Source organism: Paramisgurnus dabryanus, chromosome 1 (genome assembly GCF_030506205.2).
Source record: "Paramisgurnus dabryanus chromosome 1, PD_genome_1.1, whole genome shotgun sequence".
Lineage (NCBI taxonomy): Eukaryota > Metazoa > Chordata > Actinopteri > Cypriniformes > Cobitidae > Paramisgurnus > Paramisgurnus dabryanus.
Genome location: NC_133337.1, coordinates 54,144,390 through 54,165,099, shown reverse-complemented (window position 1 = coordinate 54,165,099; position 20,710 = coordinate 54,144,390). Strand labels below are relative to the sequence as shown.

The 20,710-nt window shown below is 37.5% G+C and overlaps 2 protein-coding genes across 2 annotated transcripts in view; one reads left to right on the top strand and one right to left on the bottom strand.

Moving 5' to 3' along the window:
• The window catches only part of mpp7a (MAGUK p55 scaffold protein 7a), a 155,625-nt gene extending 135,533 nt beyond the window's left edge, over nucleotides 1-20,092 (bottom strand). Inside the window, exon 1 of the mRNA XM_065242344.2 lies at nucleotides 19,877-20,092. The gene's annotated coding sequence lies outside the window, so the exon portion shown is untranslated. The remainder of the gene's footprint in view (nucleotides 1-19,876) is intronic.
• Nucleotides 12,257-14,494, top strand: LOC141282062 (zinc finger BED domain-containing protein 4-like). The gene is made up of 3 exons (XM_073814535.1): nucleotides 12,257-13,575; nucleotides 13,974-14,344; nucleotides 14,460-14,494. Exons 1-3 carry the CDS (start codon nucleotides 12,257-12,259, stop codon nucleotides 14,492-14,494), a joined length of 1,725 nt encoding a protein of 574 aa, XP_073670636.1.
• Nucleotides 20,093-20,710: the final 618 nt, after the last annotated feature.

Sequence of the window (20,710 nt, the reverse complement as noted above, 5' to 3'; positions counted from 1 at the left end):
ACCCAAATATCAAAAAAGTTACTCAAATCAAAAAACAGCACCAATTAAAAGGACAGTTAATTTCAGGTCCTTATAGAGGACTTTAACTGCAACCCTCCACAATTTAGAGAATATAAATGAGGTCAAAACATGAGCCCCCACACATCCTCTCTGGTGTTTCAAACCAGGACAGCAGTCTACAGTGCTCGCTTATGGTGACTGTCTCATTGTCTAAACTATGGGAAAGACAGAAAGGGAGCGATATATGTGAGTGTGAGAATGTAAGCCCCTCTCTCTATAATGGACTCCTTTGTCTCATACAGGGCTAAATAAAACAGGCACTGGCTCCTAAGAGAGTTTCAGAACTGCTGTGTCTTTTCTTAAAGTGCTACTTATCCAAAACTTTCTCTCTATTCTCTCTAATCATTATCTCTACATTATCTTGATTTTATTGACTTTGGTCTGTTTCCAATAGCATCTTTTCAACAATCCTCCTCAAGTTCTTCCTCAATACATGACCTTGCTACACCCACACTTCCCTTCTTTAACAATCATAGGCTACATGTTTCACATTCTTTCTGACAGTTGATCACCTTCCAAATACCAAGCACAAGCACTAACATTTGTGTGCCTTATGAAGTATTAAAATTATTCAGTTATTGCAAACTATTGCCATATGCACACCTGCGGTATAATTTCAATATATTGTAGCCCTACAACACAAACATTGTAAATTAATCATTCATAATTTAAATGTGAGCAATCTCAGGTACTCAGGTAACATCCAAGGAAAGGCCTTTGGAAGTGTTCTTTTGTATTTTTTGTTTCAGTGTATCTATATCAGAGCTAAAGATAAAGATACGGCTCATATTTAATCTTTTAAATTAGGATCACACAAAAGAAAAAGGTGTAAAACTAGTTTTACTTGAAAACTGGACTCTGACCTCAGCAAATATAATACAGGTCTTATACACAAAAGTTATTTGCCTATGCTGTTGCTACTTGAGACTTAAGCGCTAGAATGTCCTGAAATTACCTCAGTCCCTGAGAGGCAACTATAGAGATAGATTTCCTGTATTTGTGTGAGCGCATATATTACTGACTGTAGTTTAACCCTCCAATCTGCTCAGTGAAGTGCCCTGATGAGATTAAACTCTGCGAACGGATATCCGACTGGGGAAACCCTGCCAGGTCTTTCCCGTGTTCTCTCTACAACTTGTGTTACCTGGTTACATCAGCTAAAAAAAAAAAATCCCAACAAGTAAACATGGCCTCAAAGCAAAAGTGGAGGGTGGGTTTCAACTAAACTTTAAAATTGTCAACATTACAGCATAAATGATTATATAGGTAACTTTATTAATTATCTCATTAAATCAGTAGGTCTTAAACCTAAGAATTACAACCCTGAATTTAAGAAATGTCATGCATATAATGACACCACCAAATCTATAATCACGTCAGTTTACAACAGGAACAGATCATGTCTAGGCAGTGGTTAACAACAGTTTAATCATACAGTTTTTACTCAATGGATAAAAATTTTTATGATCTGCAATTACCCTAAAATATTCACAAAAAGCAACCTAAAAAAAATTGCTCATACAGATTATAGCGCAGTTACACACAGCAAGCAAATCTTGTAACAATCTGCAAAAAATTTGCACTTTAAAACAACAAGTCCACTGTTCAGACATCATCTAAACAATTTAGCTCATTCAAATTCTAAACTGTATTCAAATGCATAACCAGACACCCATGAGCATGAGTCTAGTACAAAAACAAACCTGCACAATAGCCGAAGATCTACCATTGTTTTTTGTAGACTTGAAATATGAATATATCAGTCCTGCTGTACTACTCTATTATGCTAAAATTCAGTCTTGCCAGAAGCCAACACCAAACCCCAGTGTAAAACATGCAAACTAACTTAAAAAGATGCACTTCTATGCATATTTTTTAAAAGTAGCTTAACCTTTTACACCATGCATTGGCATGCTTATGACAGCTTAAAAAGCCTAAGTAGGCAGCTTAATAGGATTTAGAGCCCAAGACTGTTTAAGCATATAGTCCTGTTTATATCCCATATCTTTTGGTATTAAAGCATTTAAAGCATTTATTTAAATGTCTAGTGAAATTACTATTAGTATATCTAAAGCTATGAGGTAAATAGTGCAAGCATATCTGCCATTAATATAGCACATGTGTTAACCAGAGACTCCGGAGACATTATGGATTTGAAGAAGTTTTCAGCCAACCAGTCATAAACGCTATCTAAAAACAGGGTGGTGGGATAAAGCTAGTTTCAAATTACGCTGTGGTTCGGCATTTTCAGCATCGTCTCCGAGCAGAGAGACAGCATTTGTGTTCCCAGTTCTGAAGAAGGCTCAAATATCACATCAATTAAGCACCGCTCTTCTTTATATTTCAAAGGAAAAGGGGGCAAATGGTTGAGACCAAATGATATCTTACTTAAAGCATCTGGAAAATATGAACTTTGTGTATTTTTGGTCTTACCACAAGATATTTTGTCTTTCAATACCCTTTTGGTTACTCAACTCAAATATTCCACTCTAGTGCCATTGCTTGTGTTAAATAATGGCTTCATATCAAATTAAATAATTATGCAGATAAGTTAAACTGATGTGAGTTACCACATGAAATGTCCATGCCTGTGAAAACCCATGCAGCTAAAGTCATTTTTCATTTTCTATATAATACAAAGAATAATTTGTGAAAATATAACCCTGAGATTTTTAATATTGACAGAGTAAGGTCATGTCAAAGATTAAAATTAATGAACAAAAATAATACTTTGATGCTAATAATTTATTTATGAAACTTTAACCTGGATTTCACAGACAGGGTCACATATGAATCACTGACTGGTCACATCCTTGGCATGCACATGACACTTAATAAATCCTGCAACATAAACCCACAGTCCCTCTTGATTCACCAACAAAACAATTCAGGCATAAATGTAAAAAAGTGGTAGAAATTTGGTAACAGCATGTACTAGGCCTATGGCAGTCTTTCTGCCCTGGGGCTTGGCTACTGTTGAACTCAAACCTGGGGTGTAGTGCGTGGGGTTTGGAGCAGGGCCCAGTGTTTTAAGTGAGATCTTTAAGAGCTGAGGCAAGAGGCAAGAGCCAAGAACCACTTCAGACAGCTGCTTAATATGAGAAGATTTCCAATTGGCAGACTGAAACACACACATTAATTGTACACACAGACATACAGGCACATAGACAAAAGGAATAAAACAGACACAAACTGACAGCATGTCTACAGATTCAGGCCTTAAGAGAGCCAGCAGACTACAGCCTGCAGAAGAATAAGACACCAGTGAAATGTTGGCAGTACTATCAGCAGTATTCTGAAGCCTGAGCGGTGCCAGCCAGTAAGAGAGACGACTAAAAAAGTTTTAGCTGAATAAGGCTATCTGTTGCACTGAAGCAGATAGGGGATAGCAAAAGGTCAGACAGGTCTTTAGAAAACACTATTATATAATACAGTATGATGACGAATGCTTAATCTTCTAACAGATCTTCAAAGTAGGTTTTTATTACAGTGCTGGTATTGCTGGCAAAGCAGCACTGTAGTACTGTATTAAAATTCCTCAAACACTTCCTCATACTATTAACTTAGCCTGGACTGCTTATTGTATGATGACCCGACTCCAACTTCAGTCATAATTTCAGTCATAGGCAGGTACTTGATATACTTTATGAAGAAATGCATATAAAACATTTAAAAACTCCTTTAGTTACATTATGAATGTTAAAAATGTCACAGACAGCAATGATGTCACTGTAGTATTTGCATAATGAATTGAAATTGATCTTACTGTATATATTTAAACCTCTAAACACTGCACAATGACTGTGTTGGTACACAATATGCACCATGACAAGAACAAAGCAGCTGATGCAGTACATCATTCATAGTGAACTTGATAGTTATTCATTTGCTGCCCTGCAAGCATTGGATTTCTTCAGGAAATCCAAATTTAGTCTGTCACTTAGTTAATATTATATTTCATAAATGCAAATGCATCTTAAATACACACAGGGTTATTTTAGTCTTGTTACCTCATTCTTCACCATGACATTACTAAATTATTTACAACAGTGCTGAAAAGATAGTTGGTTATGCCGCATAAGCCAGTCTGTGGGAATACTCTCATCAATAAACTAAACTGGGACAGCCATGTTTCCGAAAGTGTTACACACTAAAGCCAACACACTAGTCTGGAGGTTTTCTTTTTCCAGCAGAAAATCTTGGAGGGTTATGTTGCCTGAATATGTAAATAAAGCATTATACAAAGATTCATATGAAGGCGACCTGTGCAACCAACATACCGCCATCCTTTACAACAGTAATTCTCAAAGTGTGGTCCGCCAAAAGATGACCTAAACTAGGCAAGTGTTTATACAATCGTCACTTATTTAAGTAGATTTTTAATGCACTTGTGATATCAGTTCTTGCCATTCTGTTTTAATAACCTAAAAATGGATCGGTGGCTAAACCAAAGAGGAGTCAAAAGAAGGATCAAGCGTCAACTGAAAGCCGCTAAAATCCACAGATCTATTGGTTTTGTAATGTACTAGTTTTTGTTTCATGTGTAAAATCCCTGTAATTTCAGTGATTTTGGACATTAAGGCAGGGGTCTTCAACGTTTTTTGGGTCGGGGACCCCTTAGATTAGAGAGGCATGGAGCAGGGACCCCCTAATACTAAATGTGTAAAACAAAGATATTTAAGTAAGCAGGAAGGTACGAGAGTCTGCCTTTTCGTATTAGGCACAACGCAAAGTGGAGTAAAGTACAACTGATGACCAATCAGAATCAAGGACTGGAACTGTTTTATAAATAGAAACAAACCATAGACTCTCAGAAATATAGGTACAAAACTGTACCTTTTCTGTCACTGGGGCTGTACCCTTTCAAAAAGTACAGCTTTGCACCTAAGGATTTTATTTTAGTACCTCAGAAGTACTGTACATGCTGGGACCAAAGAGAGCTTATTAGTACAACCCCAAAACAGAAAAAGTTGGGACACTGTAGAAATTGTGAGTAAAAAAGTAATGGAATAATTTACAAATCTCATAAACTTATATTTTATTCACAGTAGAATATAGATAACATATCAAATGTTGAAAGTAAGATATTTTGAAATGTCATGCCAAATATTGGCTCATTTTGGATTTCATGAGAGCTACACATTCCAAAAAAAGTTGGGACAGGTAGCAATAAGAGGCCAGAAAATTTAAATGTACATATAAGGAACAGTTGAAGGACCAATTTGCAACGTATTAGGTCAATTGGCAACATGATTGGGTATAAAAAAAGCCACTCAGAGTGGCAGTGTCTTTCAGAAGTCAAGATGGGCAGAGAATCACCAATTCCCCCAATGCTGCGGCAAAAAATAGTTTTCTGAGTTTCTCAGAGAAAAATTGCAAAGAGATTGAAATTATCATCATCTACAGTGCATAATATCTAGGGATGTCCCGATCAGGTTTTTTTGCCCTCGAGTCTGAGTCCGAGTCATTTGATTTTGAGTATCTGCCGATACCGAGTCCCGATCCGATACTTTTATAATACATAAAAAAAAAGAATAAAGAAGAGCGAAAAAACAGAACCAGTCCAGGATGTTCCTTATGTCATGCCGCACGCATTGCTGTTTCTGTGTGGAGTCAAAAGAGTCTAACTCTGTGCCAGCGCATAACTACAGATGTGTTAAAAAATAATGAATATATACTATATATGTTCAGGGGTTAAATTGGGGTTTGTTTTGTGGGGAGGCTCTGTTTGGAGGGAGGGTTCGAGGGGTAACATGTTTAATCCTGATGACAGCAAAGCCACTGGGTGTGTTTCAATGACATTTTGTATCTCTGATAGGATTTTATAAGTTTCAGTTTTAAAGCTGTGCCACATGTTGACCCAAACTTTAAAACCTGAACTTTAAATTATGCAAATCTATGAGTCTGACACCCTATATGCATTTGGTGCACATGTCATTATGCACAATTGATCAAACTTTGAATGAAGTTATAAGACTTAACCTCCTTGACTCATTCTAGGCATAAGATAGGCTACCCAAAAAGACTCAATTAACAAGAAAAACAACATACTGATTCAGCAATATATCTTATAAATTAGCCATAGAGATTCCCTAAGCTGGTCAGCAGTTAGTTATAAAATACCTATAGTTAGGTCGTGATTCATTTGTATAATCAAAATACATTATTTTATTAAACTATACAATCAGTTGTATCCAGTTATCTAGTTAACATTTTGTAATGAGATGAGTGACATGGCTATACATACTTTAATACTTTGTTTCTAGACTTATATTAAGTTTTTTCGACATGGGCACCATTCTTACCTCTCTCTCTCTCTCTCTCTCTCTCTCTCTCTCTCTCTCTCTCTCTCTCTCTCTCTCTCTCTCTCTCTCTCTCTCTCTCTCTCTCTCTCTCTCTCTCTCTGTCTCTCTCTCTCTCTCTCTCTCTCTCTCTCTCTCTCATCTCTACAGTAATGTCAAATGATCCTGCGCGAATGCGCGTTCTTGAGGTTCTGAGTGAGACGCGGAACTGCGTCTGAGCACATGTTGACAATAACGATCAACGCGTCGTTTAAATGAGCGGTAAAAACGCGGTTTTGTCGTGGGTTCCTTGCACGCACGAGTGTGAAGGCTATGAATGAAAGCACGTCAATAGGCTTGTTCGACTCCATGCGGCGCCGCAACAATCGACAGCCGGGTGACGTCAAACTACCGCGAGAGTGATCCGCGAAATCATACGGAGGAGTTTGCTTTTAAATCGTTCTCGCGGAACTTTGACGTCATGCAGCACCACAAGAACCGGCAGCCGGATGAAGTCGAACAAGCCTATTCTCTTCAGTTCACACGCACCAGCGCAGCGCGTACACTGGCGCGGAGCAGAGCGAGAACTTAATGGATTTTAAACCCTGCATATGTATCCGAGTCCTGATCGGGAGGTAACGTCCGATTCCGATCGAGTCTGAAACCACGTGATCGGGGCCGATTTCCGATCACGTGATCGGATCGGGACATCCCTAATAATATCATCCAAAGATTGAGAGAATCTGCAACAATCTCTGTGCATAAGGGTCAAGGCTGGAAATCCATACTGGATACCCGTGATCTTCGGGCCCTTAGACAGCGCTGCATCACATACAGGAATGCTACTGTAATGGAAATCACAACATGGGCTCTGGAATACTTCCAGAAAACATTGTCGGTGAACACAATCCACCGTGTCATTCGCTGTTGCCAGCTAAAACTCTATAGGTCAAAAAGGAAGCCATACATTATCTAAACATGATCCAAAAGCACAGGCGTTTTCCCTGGGCAAGTATCATTTAAAATGGACTGTTGCCAAGTGAAAAACTGTTCTGTGGTCCAACAAATCAAAAGTTATTTTTGGAAAACTGGGATGCCATTTTATCCGGACTAAAGAGGACAATGACAACCCAAGTTGTTATTAGCGCTCAGTTCAGAAGCCTCCATCTCTGATGGTTTGGGGTTGCATGAGTGCGTGTGGCATGGGCAGCTGAAACATCTGGAAAGGCACCATCAATGCTGAAAGGTTTATCCAAGTTGTAGATCCATATGATCCCATTCAGACGTCGTCTCTTTCAGGGAAGACCTTGCATTTTTCAACATGACAATGCCAGGCCACATACTGCATCAATTACAATGTCAAGACTGCGTAGAAGAAGGATCCGGGTACTGAAACGGCCAGCCTGCAGTGCAGATCTTTCACCCATAGAAAACATTTGGCGCATCATAAAGAGGAAGATGCAACAAAGAAGACCTAAGACAGTTGAGCAACTAGAAGTCTGTATTAGACAAGAATGGGACAACATTCCTATTCCTAAACATTGGTCCTCCTCCAGCTGTTCCTTATATGTACATTTAACTTTTCTGGCCTCTTATTGCCACCTGTCCCAACTTTTTTTGGAACGTGTAGCTCTCATGCAATCCAAAATGAGCCAATATTTGGCATGACATTTCAAAATGTATCACTTTGAACATTTGATTTGTTATCTATATTCTATTGTGAATAAAATATAAGTTTATGAGATTTGTAAATTATTCCATTCCTTTTTTACTCACAATTTTTACAGTGTCCCAACTTTTTCTGTTTTGGGGTTGTACTTCAAAAATACATATTAGTATCTCAAAGGTACATATTGGTACTAAATGTTTACACATCTGTACCTAATGGTCCATACAATTACCTTTTTAAAGGGTGCTGCCCCAATGACAGCTAGGGTACATATTTTGACTTTGAATGTAGGTCCTTAAGGTACAGTAATTTACCCAAAATTTTATTCTGTTTTGTATTCATGTAAAGTACCAAACAGAAACTTAGGGTACAGCCCCATGTGACAGAAAAGGTACAGTTTTGTACGTTTATTTCTGACAGTGTATTGTCACACAGCCATACTTTATTAAAATGCATAATTTTTTTGTTAAAGTAGATTTAGTTTTTTATATTAATATAATAATAATAATATAATATTATTTTAAGGTATTTGCAGTGTAATATATTTTCATTTTACTGTGAATTGGACAAGGGCTTTCAGTTTATAAAGATGACTGATCATGGTGAATGGCACAAAGACTGTCTATTCTGTTGGGGATAGAGGTTGTGCTACTTTATAATTCTGAGGTCTGTTGCCTTTCTCGTGTATCATCATTGTCACGAGTTTAAGTAACGCAGATTTTCTGTATAGCTTCATCAGGCATGTGATTGGCTAAGGACAAAAAAGCAGGAAAATATATTGAGACCCCCCCCCACACACACACACGCCAATCAAACTGGTGGCGGATCTATACGGATAGTAAAGTAGGACCCATAACAACTTATTTGAACAAAAAAACACATTTTAATTTATTTTACAGCTAGATGTGCAACATGCAACTTTTTTGTACAGTATGACACATAACAACTTATTTGGTGGATGTGTAGCAGTGGGAATCAAAAGCAAGTGTCTTGTCCACTGCTCCATCACCACCTCTCTCTAAATCAACAACCATGATAAAAAATATGTTTTAACTTATTTTTGTTTTGCATTTTTACACAACTTTAACAGCTAAATGTGCAACATGCAAATGTTCATGTCAAAAGAAGGCCTATTTTGCCGACATCCAAATAAAATGTAGGCAATGGCTTATAAAGAACTAAAGGCATGGCTACTTTTAATTTTATACTTTAAATAAATTTCCAAGCCTGTACTTTGATACTTTTACTTGAGTAAAGAAGTTAAATCAGTACTTCTATTTTTACCAGAGTATTATTTTAATACAAATATCTGTAAAATGTGCTACACAGGACCATTAGTTATAATAAAGTGTCTTAAAGGTCTCTTTTTCTAATTTTAGACCCCTGTAGATGAGTAACTTTGTTAGCTGTTAAACATGAACAATAGAAGGTTGACACTAATAAATAAAAGTAATTGTACAAAAAAGTGCAGGTGCTATTTATTTTAATCAAACTGGTCAACCTTAAAACTTTAAACACACGAAACCTTTGAAACAAACGATGATACAGAGGCCGTTTCTCAATCCTAAGTCTGCAGCCTTCCGGAGGTCGCATTTCTAAGCTGCATACGTCATCAAGACTCATCAAGAGTCACAATATTAACAATAATGAAGTTTACTGTTATTCTTAGTTAATCGTAAATTGTTGTAATATGTTTATCAGGGCTTGACATTAACTTTTTGAGGAACTTGTCCTTCGGACAAGTAAATTTGTGTTTCACTTGTCCATGCACAAAAGTCACTTAGTTGTCCGGGTAAAGATTTATAATATAATGTATTTTTTGTGTTTTGCTAATCAGTGGTGGAGCAAGGGATTTTTCATAGGGGTGGCCAGGCAGGGGCCAGCAGTAACTCTGGGGTGGCATATAAAATCTCTATCATCCAACCTAAAAATACTTTTAAGTATTATAGTGTGTTAATCAGAATAATGTATAACATACAATAGCTACAATAATTTAATTTTTATTAAAATGAATTGAGATTAACATACAATTTATAGTCATAATTCAACCTCCATGTTTTTTTAACTATTTAATCAAATAAAACTTTTGAAATTTACTTTGAAACCAGAATTTATATTTCCTATTGCTGAAAAAACTATAGAGACCAGAAAATCATGTGAATTTTGAAGGCTACTTTAATGTATTTTACTAAGATTTGTTTGGCTGCTTCTTGCTACTCTTTCTGAAGAAGGATGCTATATCTGCTGCCTTTCTCTTCATTTTTCCCTCATTTCAATGATTGTCTGACATTAAAACACTAAAGCAAAACATTAAAACATTACCATGTTTTTAAAAACTTATTAGGGTAAATGTATCTAGATTATCTGTTATATATAAAATCAATCTTAATCCTTGCATTTACGCTGTAATGTTTGTGTGGGATTTTTTAATGTACAGTGACGAACTCTGTCAGATTCAAATCGGCTGTCACGCGGCGCAAACACACACAGAGGCGCGCTGAAAGAGAGATTCTCATTATAAAACAGATTCTTAAACAAGATTTTAAGCCATTTATGTGTTTTTACCGAACTTTAGAAGAGAAAACGCAGTGATGAAAACGCGGTTGAAGTGGCTGTCATTTATATTCACACCGGAGTCTGAAGAAACATCACTCTAGACTCCACTCCGTCCCGCGATTCCCGCCCCTCCGTGTTCGTCGATCAGGTTTCATGCACGAATGTAATGCTCAGTTAGGTTAAACCAGGCTCGATGAGGTAACTTATTTCCTTGCCTTTTTTCGGAACCAATATTGTTGCATCGTCCCTCTCTCAGTCGCCACCAGGATTTTCTGCAATGGTGCTCGTTTTTCCTCTCATTTCTGTGAAAATTGCTGCTCCAAATCCACCAAGTAAACCGACGTGTATATGTTTGCTGCTTTGTTTCGCGTCACGCAAGTGACAGCCAAACGTCGCAAATGAGGAGAAGAGAGGAGAGAAACGATCGGGTCTGATTGGTGAATCCGCCATTTGCGAACGGTCAGAAACACGTCCTTGTTGATACTTGGAAAGGAAGGAAAATGCATCTCTTTGTCATCTGCCACCGGTGTGGCCCTGTTGCGCGGGGACGGCGATTGTGGTTCCGTCCCGGGTTACCATGGCGACGGCTGTGAGATACCCCCCTCCCCCCTTATTTTTTTTTTTTTTACATATCTGCATGATTCACGTAGGTCACATTTTCAGGTCGGAAAATCCGGAATTCCGGATTAATCCGGAAAAATCACATCCCTGCTTCATATCAGTCTCAGGAGAACAACATGCAATGAGTCCGAGCGCATCTCTGGGGAAACTTTTTGAGAGGCGGATTTCAACCTGACTATGAATCTTGCACAAAGCACCATCACGGCGCGCGTTTCATTAATTTCTAAAATTGAGCGATAGTTTTGTCACAGTTTAAAATGCAGACGTGGTGTGGTGTCATTTGCCTGTTGAATTAGCGCTTTAAATCTAAACCGCATGAAACAGTCGTCCAAGTTCAGAAATATAGATGAGACATCATGTCGCACTGATTCTAAAATGACATTCTAAAAGAAAGACACACATAAGATTTACCTGTTTTATGATGACTTTTCTGTCGCAACTGCTGCTTCCTGAGTGGACATTTATCATCTTTAGATATTTTACTTTGGTCCGCTGGCTAAACTGAACGCGCGCCTTCAAACCTATGCGGCCACGCACGTGCACAACTTAAAGGGACACTTCACCCATTTGCATAAAGCTTTGTATAGTTAGAACCCCAGTCATGTGTTTGAATGGTCATGCATAATTTTCTCAGTTGCTGCTGAGAGAGGAGAAATACAGATTTCAGTGTTGCACTTCCTTCTTTCAATGATGTAAAAATCATCATTTTGCATCATTGAAAGAAGGAAGTCCAATATCTTTGCTGAGGGAGTGAGACTACAAACACCCATTTTCTCAGTCAAATAGGCACCAAATTCTAAATGTATGTTACATTTCGACTACAAATATGACACACTTTCAATAAAGATTAATGTTTCTACGGGTGAAATTCTCCTTTAAAGGGGACATGTAACATTTTGTACTAGGGATGCTCCGATCGATCGGCCGCCGATCGGTATCGGCCGATAATCACATTTTAGTACTCGATCGGAACTCACTAAACATGGCCGATCTCACGAACCGATCGCAATTTGATGACGCGTAAGGACGCACGTGATGCGCGTGACGTATATGATTTAGCGCCGCAGTCATGTCATCACCTGTGTGGAACTACTACGACGTTTCGAGAAATAATGAAAAGTTCGCTGTTTGCCGTGTATGTACTAAAGAAATATCACGTGGAGGAGCATCGTCCAAAGCATTTAATACGACGAACCTGATTCGGCACTTAAGAGTTAGCCACCGCGAGACATATGTCGAATATGAAAAACTGGCAAATGCAAAAGCCGCAACAGCGACTCTCACGCAGCCATCAATTACAGACGTTCTGAAAAAACAAGAACTTTACACACCAGACAGCAAGAAAGCTAAGGCTATAACTGCAAAAATAATGGAATTTGTGTGCATTGATTGTCAGCCGCTGTCAGTCACAGAAGACATTGGATTTAAACGCCTGATTACACATCTTGAACCACAATATCACATGCCAGGGCGCAAATATTTCACTGATGTAGCTCTCCCGGAGTTATACCAAAACGTCTACAGCCACATCAACACTTTACTTCATGAAAATGTGACTGCGGTGAGTTTAACAACAGACATTTGGAGCTCTAGCGTATCCCTTATGTCTATGTTGAGTTTGACGGCGCAGTGGATAACTGAAAATTTTGAAAAAAGGCAAGTGATTCTCCACTCCCAAGAATTTCCTGGTTCACACACTGCTGAGGCTTTAGTCGCTAAATACAATGACATGTTGCAGGCTTGGAACATACAAAAGGAGAAAGTGCACGTCGTGCTACGTGATAATGCAAAGAATATTGCAAAGGCTATGAGGGATTGCAATTTGAACAGCGTGCCGTGTATGGCACATACTCTTCATTTAGTGGTTCACGAGGGAGTTCTATCACAACGCGCCGTCCGTGATGCTGTGGCTATTGGCAGGCGCATTGTTGGCCATTTTAAGCATTCGCCTCAGGCATACTCCCGTTTAGGAGATATTCAAAAACAACTTGGTCAATCTCCTAAAAGGTTGCAGCAAGACATCGACACACGATGGAATAGTACATTCTATATGCTCACCTCTCTGCTGGAACAAAAACATGCTTTGATGGCATATACAGCTGACTATGACATTCCGAATCTCAATGCAACACAATGGAAATTAATTGAAAATATGGTTTCCATTCTTGCACCCTTTGAAGAGTTGACCAAAGAAATTAGTTCAATAAAATCATCTGTGGCGGACGTCATCCCATCCATAAGTGCTCTGAAACGTCTCCTTGAGAGAATTTCTGATTCTGACCATGGAGTTAAAACATCCAAACAAACACTCCTGGAAGCTGTTGTAAAAAGGTTCTCCGACATTCATAGGGAACCTGTATATGTTGTGGCTACGATCCTTGATCCAAGGTAAGTTCTTAATTAATTTTGTGGATATACTCTATGATAGATTTCATATGTTTTATAATCTGTTTAAAAAGTTTTTTTAATCCAATGATGAGATTAGGAGCATCAACGTTTAATTATCATTAATTTCACTTTTAATGTAATATTTGACATTATCTACTTATTCAGTATTAAAGCTTATTAAAGGTTATTTTTCACATTATATAGGATGATTTTATGTAGAAAACAGTTAATCACAAAAAAGACTTTAGCTGTATCTTTTTCATAGACAGGGACACACATACTTATGTGATTGTACATGTCAAGCTAAACAAAATGTGCTTTGAGTCGTGATGTAGTGTGTGAAAGTTTTCAGTGATTATAAAATTTAGCAATGATTATTGTTTCCTTCTAAAAACAAGGTACAAGGATAGATACTTTGATGATCAAACCAAACCAGAAGCACACCGACTGCTCAGCGAAGTGTTGGACGTACGAGTGAGGCGGGGACATAGCTCTGGTGAGAAGATGGTAGAAACTGTGGCCACACCAAAAACTCTTCCATCAAGTTCTTTGCAGCAGATGCATGAGGAAATTCTCAGGGACACCAGTGGTAGTGATGTTTACAGAGAGAGTGATTCGATAGCACCCGAGATAAATCTGTACCTCTCTGAGCATGTCATCCCAAGATCTGCAGAACCACTGGTGTTTTGGGAGAGTAACAAAGGTCGGTTCCCAGCTTTAGCAGAGGCAGCAAGAGTCTACCTTAGTGCTCCACCAACAAGTGTTGATAGTGAGAGGCTATTCAGTACCGCCGCACACGTTTTGGATGAAAAGAGGAATAGACTGACTTCCCAAAATGCAGAAAAACTAATATTTTTAAAGAAAAACTTGCCTTACCTAATTAGGTAGGAAGGAGCCAAAGGAGTTCTCTGCAGCTTGACAATCACATATTGAATTATATTCCTGTTAGTTTTTTTGGAGGTTAAATGTTTCTATTTATTTTCTCCTTAATCTAATACTGGACAATGTGTAATTTAACCACCAACTGCTCCAAACTGTTCTTAAGATACATCAGAGGAGCTTAAATTGTTTTAGTTTTATAAATTTTGTCCTCAGTGTTATATTGGACAATGTTTTTAGATACACAAGAATTCTTCTATTTTTAGGAGCTTATATGACTTCTTAATGACTTATGTCCTCTGTTAATTGGACAATGTTTAAGATGAACCATAATTCTCAATTTTCTGAGTTTGTTTTATAAAGTTTGTCCTCAGTGTTATATTAGACAATGTTTAAGATAAACCAGAATTCTCCTTTTTTAGGAGCTTATATGATTTTCTTAATGACTTATGTCCTCTGTTAATTGCACAATGTTTAAGATAAACCAGACTTATGCATTTATGAGATTAAATGTTTACTTTGTCTACCAAAGTCTACTTTTTATACAGTGTTTAAATAAACCTTATGGGTTGCATCAGAGTATTTGTGTAGAAATCTTTTGTGTTTTAAGGTTTCTGTTTACTTATGTCTTTATTAAAGTATCCTAATATGCATAGTGTTATGCATAAGCGCTGTTTGAAAGGTATATCAAATTGTTCAAATTTGTTCAAATTGTTCATTATTTAATACTGTTAAATCTTGGCATAACAATTACATATACATTACATAATTACACAATATTCTGTTGTATGACTTAAGCTTAAAAAAATTAAAGTAAAAAAAAAAATCGGTATCGGCATTGGTATCGGCCGATCACGATGACAAGAAATCGGCAATCGGTATCGGCTGCAAAAATCCTGATCGGAGCATCCCTATTTTGTACATATATTTTACATTTAAGCAAAAAATAGCTTGTTGTTGAACATCATTTGGCGGACCCCCTGGGGGCCGCGGACCCCTGGTTGAAGACCCATGCATTAAGGGGAACATTTTTTTAGCATTTTATTGTTACCATAGTTACAACCATAGACTTCATATACCCACCACCTCAGTTTTTAAACTAAGGGCTCTTGGGAATGACATTAAGTGGGACCTAGACTGTTATACTATGTATAATTGCAGTTTTTTCATATGTGCAGTTTGTTGTTCATATTAAGCTTAACTCATTTCACATTTACTTGTTCAATTGAAATAAAAATCATATAATAATTTCTGAACCTAGCACTGCATTTGTGTTTAAAAAATTTGTTTTTGACTTGAAACAGTTGCATATTAAGCTTAAATTTAGCTTATCCTTCTTATTTTGTTGTTTTTTGGGGGGCGTGTTAGAGTGGGATTCTGTTAGGTGGTCCTCAGAAAAAAAATGGAAGATAAAGAGGTCCTTGGGCTGAAAAAGTTTGAGAAACACTGCTTTACAACATTGTATGGCATACATGTTGTATCAGTATCCTTCATCCTCAAAAGCACTTTCTGCAGATCTGATTAGGCTTAGTTTTTACAGGTAGTTCTGAATAGGTAGAGACAAAACTATTCTAAGCACAAATATTCTAAATTTAAGTACATTCAAGTACATTGCTTGAAGTACAAGTGATTCACAGACACAGGCTGGCCAGATGATAAATACTGTATGCAGCAGATTTGTAAAATAATCTGTGTGTCAGCAGAACTGAACAACTGATTCAGATGCTGTACAGTGTAAAACGAAAGCAGAATGCACACCTAAGCTTTAAACAGAGCAAGAAACAGTGATGACAAATGTAATGTATTATTAAAAGGATACGACCTTCACGCCAGATGCTTTCTAATAAAAGAACTGCTCACTTATACTTTCTCATGATGATGGGGAACCAGGGCCAATACACAGACTGTATTTTATATGTATATTAATATTAATAAAAGCATCTAAATTCAGAAAATAAGACCTTAAAATATATTTGGCACAAATATTAAACCATGTGAAAACCTTGTATAGTATGTAATACCCGTATAATTAGTTCAAGCATATATAAAACACTGCATTTATTTAGCCTACATACTGTATGTGAGCCAGTCTGTGAAAACCCAGCTTAAGCTATTTTTTGGGCAGTTTCCCAGACAGGGATTTAGCCTAGTCTAACCTAAATGTTAGTGTTGTCTTGATCGAAAACAAACTTGCTCTGACATATCTTAAAATAAACCAGTGTGTGAGTGTTGTGTCTCAAGATGCACACTAGAAGTGCCGGGCCGGCAAAATTGCTAGCCCGGTGTCCCGGGGCTATTGTGCCTGGCAGCCGGGTTACCAAAATGCCTTCGCCCTCGCCGTTGGGCTATCTTGACTTAGCCGCGAACTCTACAGGAAGCAAGCAGTACTGTTTGTAATTGGATCTGTTGCGCATTCTTCATTCCTCACAAAAGAATAAAAGCTACCAAATGTGAAGTGAAGAGAATTGAAAAAAGGCAACAGTTTGTGACTTCGTGGAGAACTCACTCTTAAAGTGACAGTAGTCCATATTTTTCACACCGGTATAATTTTTAACATGATAAAAAATGTCATTTTGCGATATAAATGATTTAGCGATGCAATGACAGATGGTGCATTTACGTTCCCTAACGCGCACAGCATCAACACCTGAGAGCAAGAGCAGCATGTCAGCAACACGAAAAAAATTTTTTTTTCTTTATCAAATGTTGATACTTAATAATTAGACTAGGCCTATAAAACTTTAGCCTGGATAACAGACAGGGTTATAAAAAATTTTTTTTTCATTATATGACTACTCATCTCGTTTTACTTTTCAGGCATCAGCATTAAATGTAAATATACAAGTTATGAAATTGCCTTTCAACAATCTATGGTTTAACATTAGCAATTAATACACATAAACACTGCACAGTCCTCGCTGTATTCATTTTAATGTCCAGCTGCAAAAGTTCAGTTAAGAGTACTGACAGATTTTCATTTTTGGTGTGTAATGAACATTTCTGACACAAAAAGCAGCAGGCTTAAAACCCAAGACAGACTGCACTGTTTCAAAATAGTAATAAACATCCAGCTGTTAATGTTCACTTAAACAAGAAAAACTTATTTCAGTGATCACACGTGTTGACTACCGGTGCCAATGCTCTTGTGTGAACCCGTCATGAGCCCTCATGTAGGAACATAAGGGAGCTATACATGCTGGACGCCTTGCATCCTGGGATTGCACAGACTCAGTCGCAGACTCAGTAAATTCACTGTAGTGGTAGATCCGCTACTTTTCGTTATCTTTCCTGAATTTGTCAATGTCCTGTAATATACTTTCAAAACAGTGTTATAGGGCCCTAACTATAAATTAGGATTAGATGTTTAGGCTAAGAAATTAGGCAAATAAATTCTTAAATTTTAATCTAATCATGGACAACTTTTGTATTCATAGTTGCAAAATTCCCATCATTTACTGTGTATAAGATCCTTAACCTTGGTTGCTAGATGATGAATACAATAATGATGAACATAAGTTAAACCAAATGCTGATCAAACACAGGCCAAGACCAAGTTTTTGGCATGAGATTTAAGACTTTAAGAAATTTAATTCCAACAATAAAAACACTAAACTGCATTAAATAACCAAGGTGTAAATTACAGCACTAACGATTATACGGCACTAAGCAGTGTTTGTTTCCGTTGGTATAGTTTTGCTTTGTATTGTTTTAACAAATATGTCATAATTTATAAATCTAGCCTCAAATGAGTAATGCTTAATCTTTTGTCTACAAATCTCACATTGCCTAATAAAATAAATAATATTATTGAAGGACCTGCAGTTTAAAGCTGATGATAAATGTTTGCTGCAGCTCAGAAATTTTCACACCACCTTCAAGACCTCTCCTACTTCAGCTTGGACCTTACAACTACAAAAACAAAACACAGGAATGCCAGTAATGCAGGGCCACACACTGGGGCAGACCCAGACACGAGACACCTGTTATGCCACTGCCAGTTTATACAACCCCCAGTGCACACACACAACAGTTTCCAGACAACTGACAGAGAAAACCGCAAATCTTACCAGCAGCATCCATTGCGTCAATGTGCAATATATCCTGTGTTTCTTATCTCAGATTTTGCACATAGCAAGTTTGCTAAAAATCTCAGCAGCTGAAATGGCATATCAACCTGTTTCAGCTCTATATGGGAATGTTTCTTTCAGTCTTTCATATTTTAATAAACCTACAAAATCTCTTAAGAAATGGTTCTCTCCAGTCAGTTATATTAGCCATGTTATTCACATATGTATGAAGTTATCTGAGGACTTTGGTTATAGTCACACACAGGGCACTATGTTCCCTCTCCTAGTTAGTAGCACTCTACAAGTTAAAGCGGTAAGTTGAGGGAATGATTCGAACATGGACTGTAATGTTAAGCTGTCAACTGATACTGCAAGACGATAAGTGAGACGAGTTTGAGTAATGAGGTAAACAGTGGTTGGAGTCAGAGGGAGTGCACACAAATCTGACACATCAGATATCAAGTCTCAAACAAAACACTATGTAGCAGGACTGAGAAAACTCTTAATACCTAGTCCTACCTGAACACAAGTCATGCTTTCATAGTCTTTTCACTATAGAATACTTTATTATATATTGGATATATTATATATATATTTCACCTCTCCATTTCTAAGGGTTAGCCTATGGAAGATCAAGGCCAAGTTGATGGGGTCTACAATATTTTACAGACTTTCACAGCCGATGAGATCCATTTAATGCAGAACTTAAGGTTTCTATTATTAATAATAAATACATTTTCGTTTTAGATTATTACTTTATTATTAATCATTTAAATTGTTTTTTTTTATTAGATTTAACTTTAATTCCCCCTTAGAGAACAAGTACAGGGAAATTAAATGAATTGTCTACGCTCAATATACAAATTTACAAATAAAAAATGTATATCAACAACCCAACTTTTTCACTTGATATGATATTAAATGGAGCATTCCAGCACCCCAGCAGCTGAGCACACACGATGAGTGATGATGAGTTTGCCTGTTGCTCAGGATGATGTCAGTGTCAAGCTCCGTGTCAACACACACTATCGAAATAAAGCTAACCCATACAGTCATCACAACACGAGCTACTTGATTAGTTAAAGACTCGTTTCATTGTTTTATACGTCCTGTTTTTATCGAGCCAGTGGTCGGTTGCACTTGACAGTGACAGACACTCCCGCTCGCGCTGTCAAGTGCACCCGACCGTTGAATCGAGCGAAACAAAACAACGTACCAAGTCGATTCTTCAGTTTTCACAAAAACTTCTTCAGACTTTGTACCTTATGAGTAAACATTCTGTATTTATATTCTTAAAGAACGACACGGATGTTTGTTTTGTGATTCCTAAAAATAAATAAGGTGTTATTACTTACTCGGGATGTGTATCGTGTTTTGAAAGTCCAGTAAAGACACTTTGGACTTCTTAGAGTCTTGAGGAGCCGCTCCCGAGGAAACCTTATCCCAAATTGGCCTTAAAAGACTAAAACTAATAAATATGAGTAAAATATTCCAGATTTTGAAAAGGTCCTTATGTCCAAAATGTTTTTCTTTCAGGGCGAAACGCCTCGTACAATCTGCGTTATGCGAGACAGGCGGCCGGAAGTAATCCTCGTCTTGATTGGACAATGCAGGAAAATAGGGCGGGACCAACGTGTATTCCTAAAACACAACTGGTTGTTATATAATCAATCATATGCCACACCTGCCTTCCTCTCTGCGAAATTATGGTTTATTATAGGAGTTCTTCAGAGAGAGAGAGCGTGCCTGTGTTCAAACATTATAAAGGCACTTTCCATTGTTGCTTTGAACAATGCTCAGTGGCGAGTTGTAATTTTAAGGGATGAATGAACAGTTGTTCATGAGTTCATCTGATACAACACCTGCCATTCCTGTTTAGCGAACATGATCGCCAGGTTTTTTCCCAATTGAATATATCTAGTAAGCTTACTTGATCGGTCTAGACATGCTAGTCCTCGTTATTTCAGTGGTTCAGTGAAACTTACAACGCAGACTGGTTTGACAAGTTACATAAACGCACATACAAAACACCACAGTTGCAGCTGAGATTTAGTCTATAGAACTGAAATGGAAGAAAGAAAGAAAGAAAGAAAGAAAGAAAGAAAGAAAGAAAGAAAGAAAGAAAGAAAGAAAGAAAGAAAGAAAGAAAGAGAAAACAATACAAAGCAGTTTATTTAAAGACAGTGATC

What these genes read in the sequence shown, in the direction of transcription:
- LOC141282062 (XM_073814535.1), top strand. Translation starts at nt 12,257, where the DNA reads ATGTCATCACCTGTGTGGAACTACTACGACGTTTCGAGAAATAATGAA. An exon ending in GCTACGATCCTTGATCCAAG is followed by an intron (nt 13,576 to 13,973) that starts GTAAGTTCTTAA and finishes TCTAAAAACAAG; the next exon opens with GTACAAGGATAGATACTTTG. An exon ending in TCCACCAACAAGTGTTGATA is followed by an intron (nt 14,345 to 14,459) that starts GTGAGAGGCTAT and finishes TTACCTAATTAG; the next exon opens with GTAGGAAGGAGCCAAAGGAG.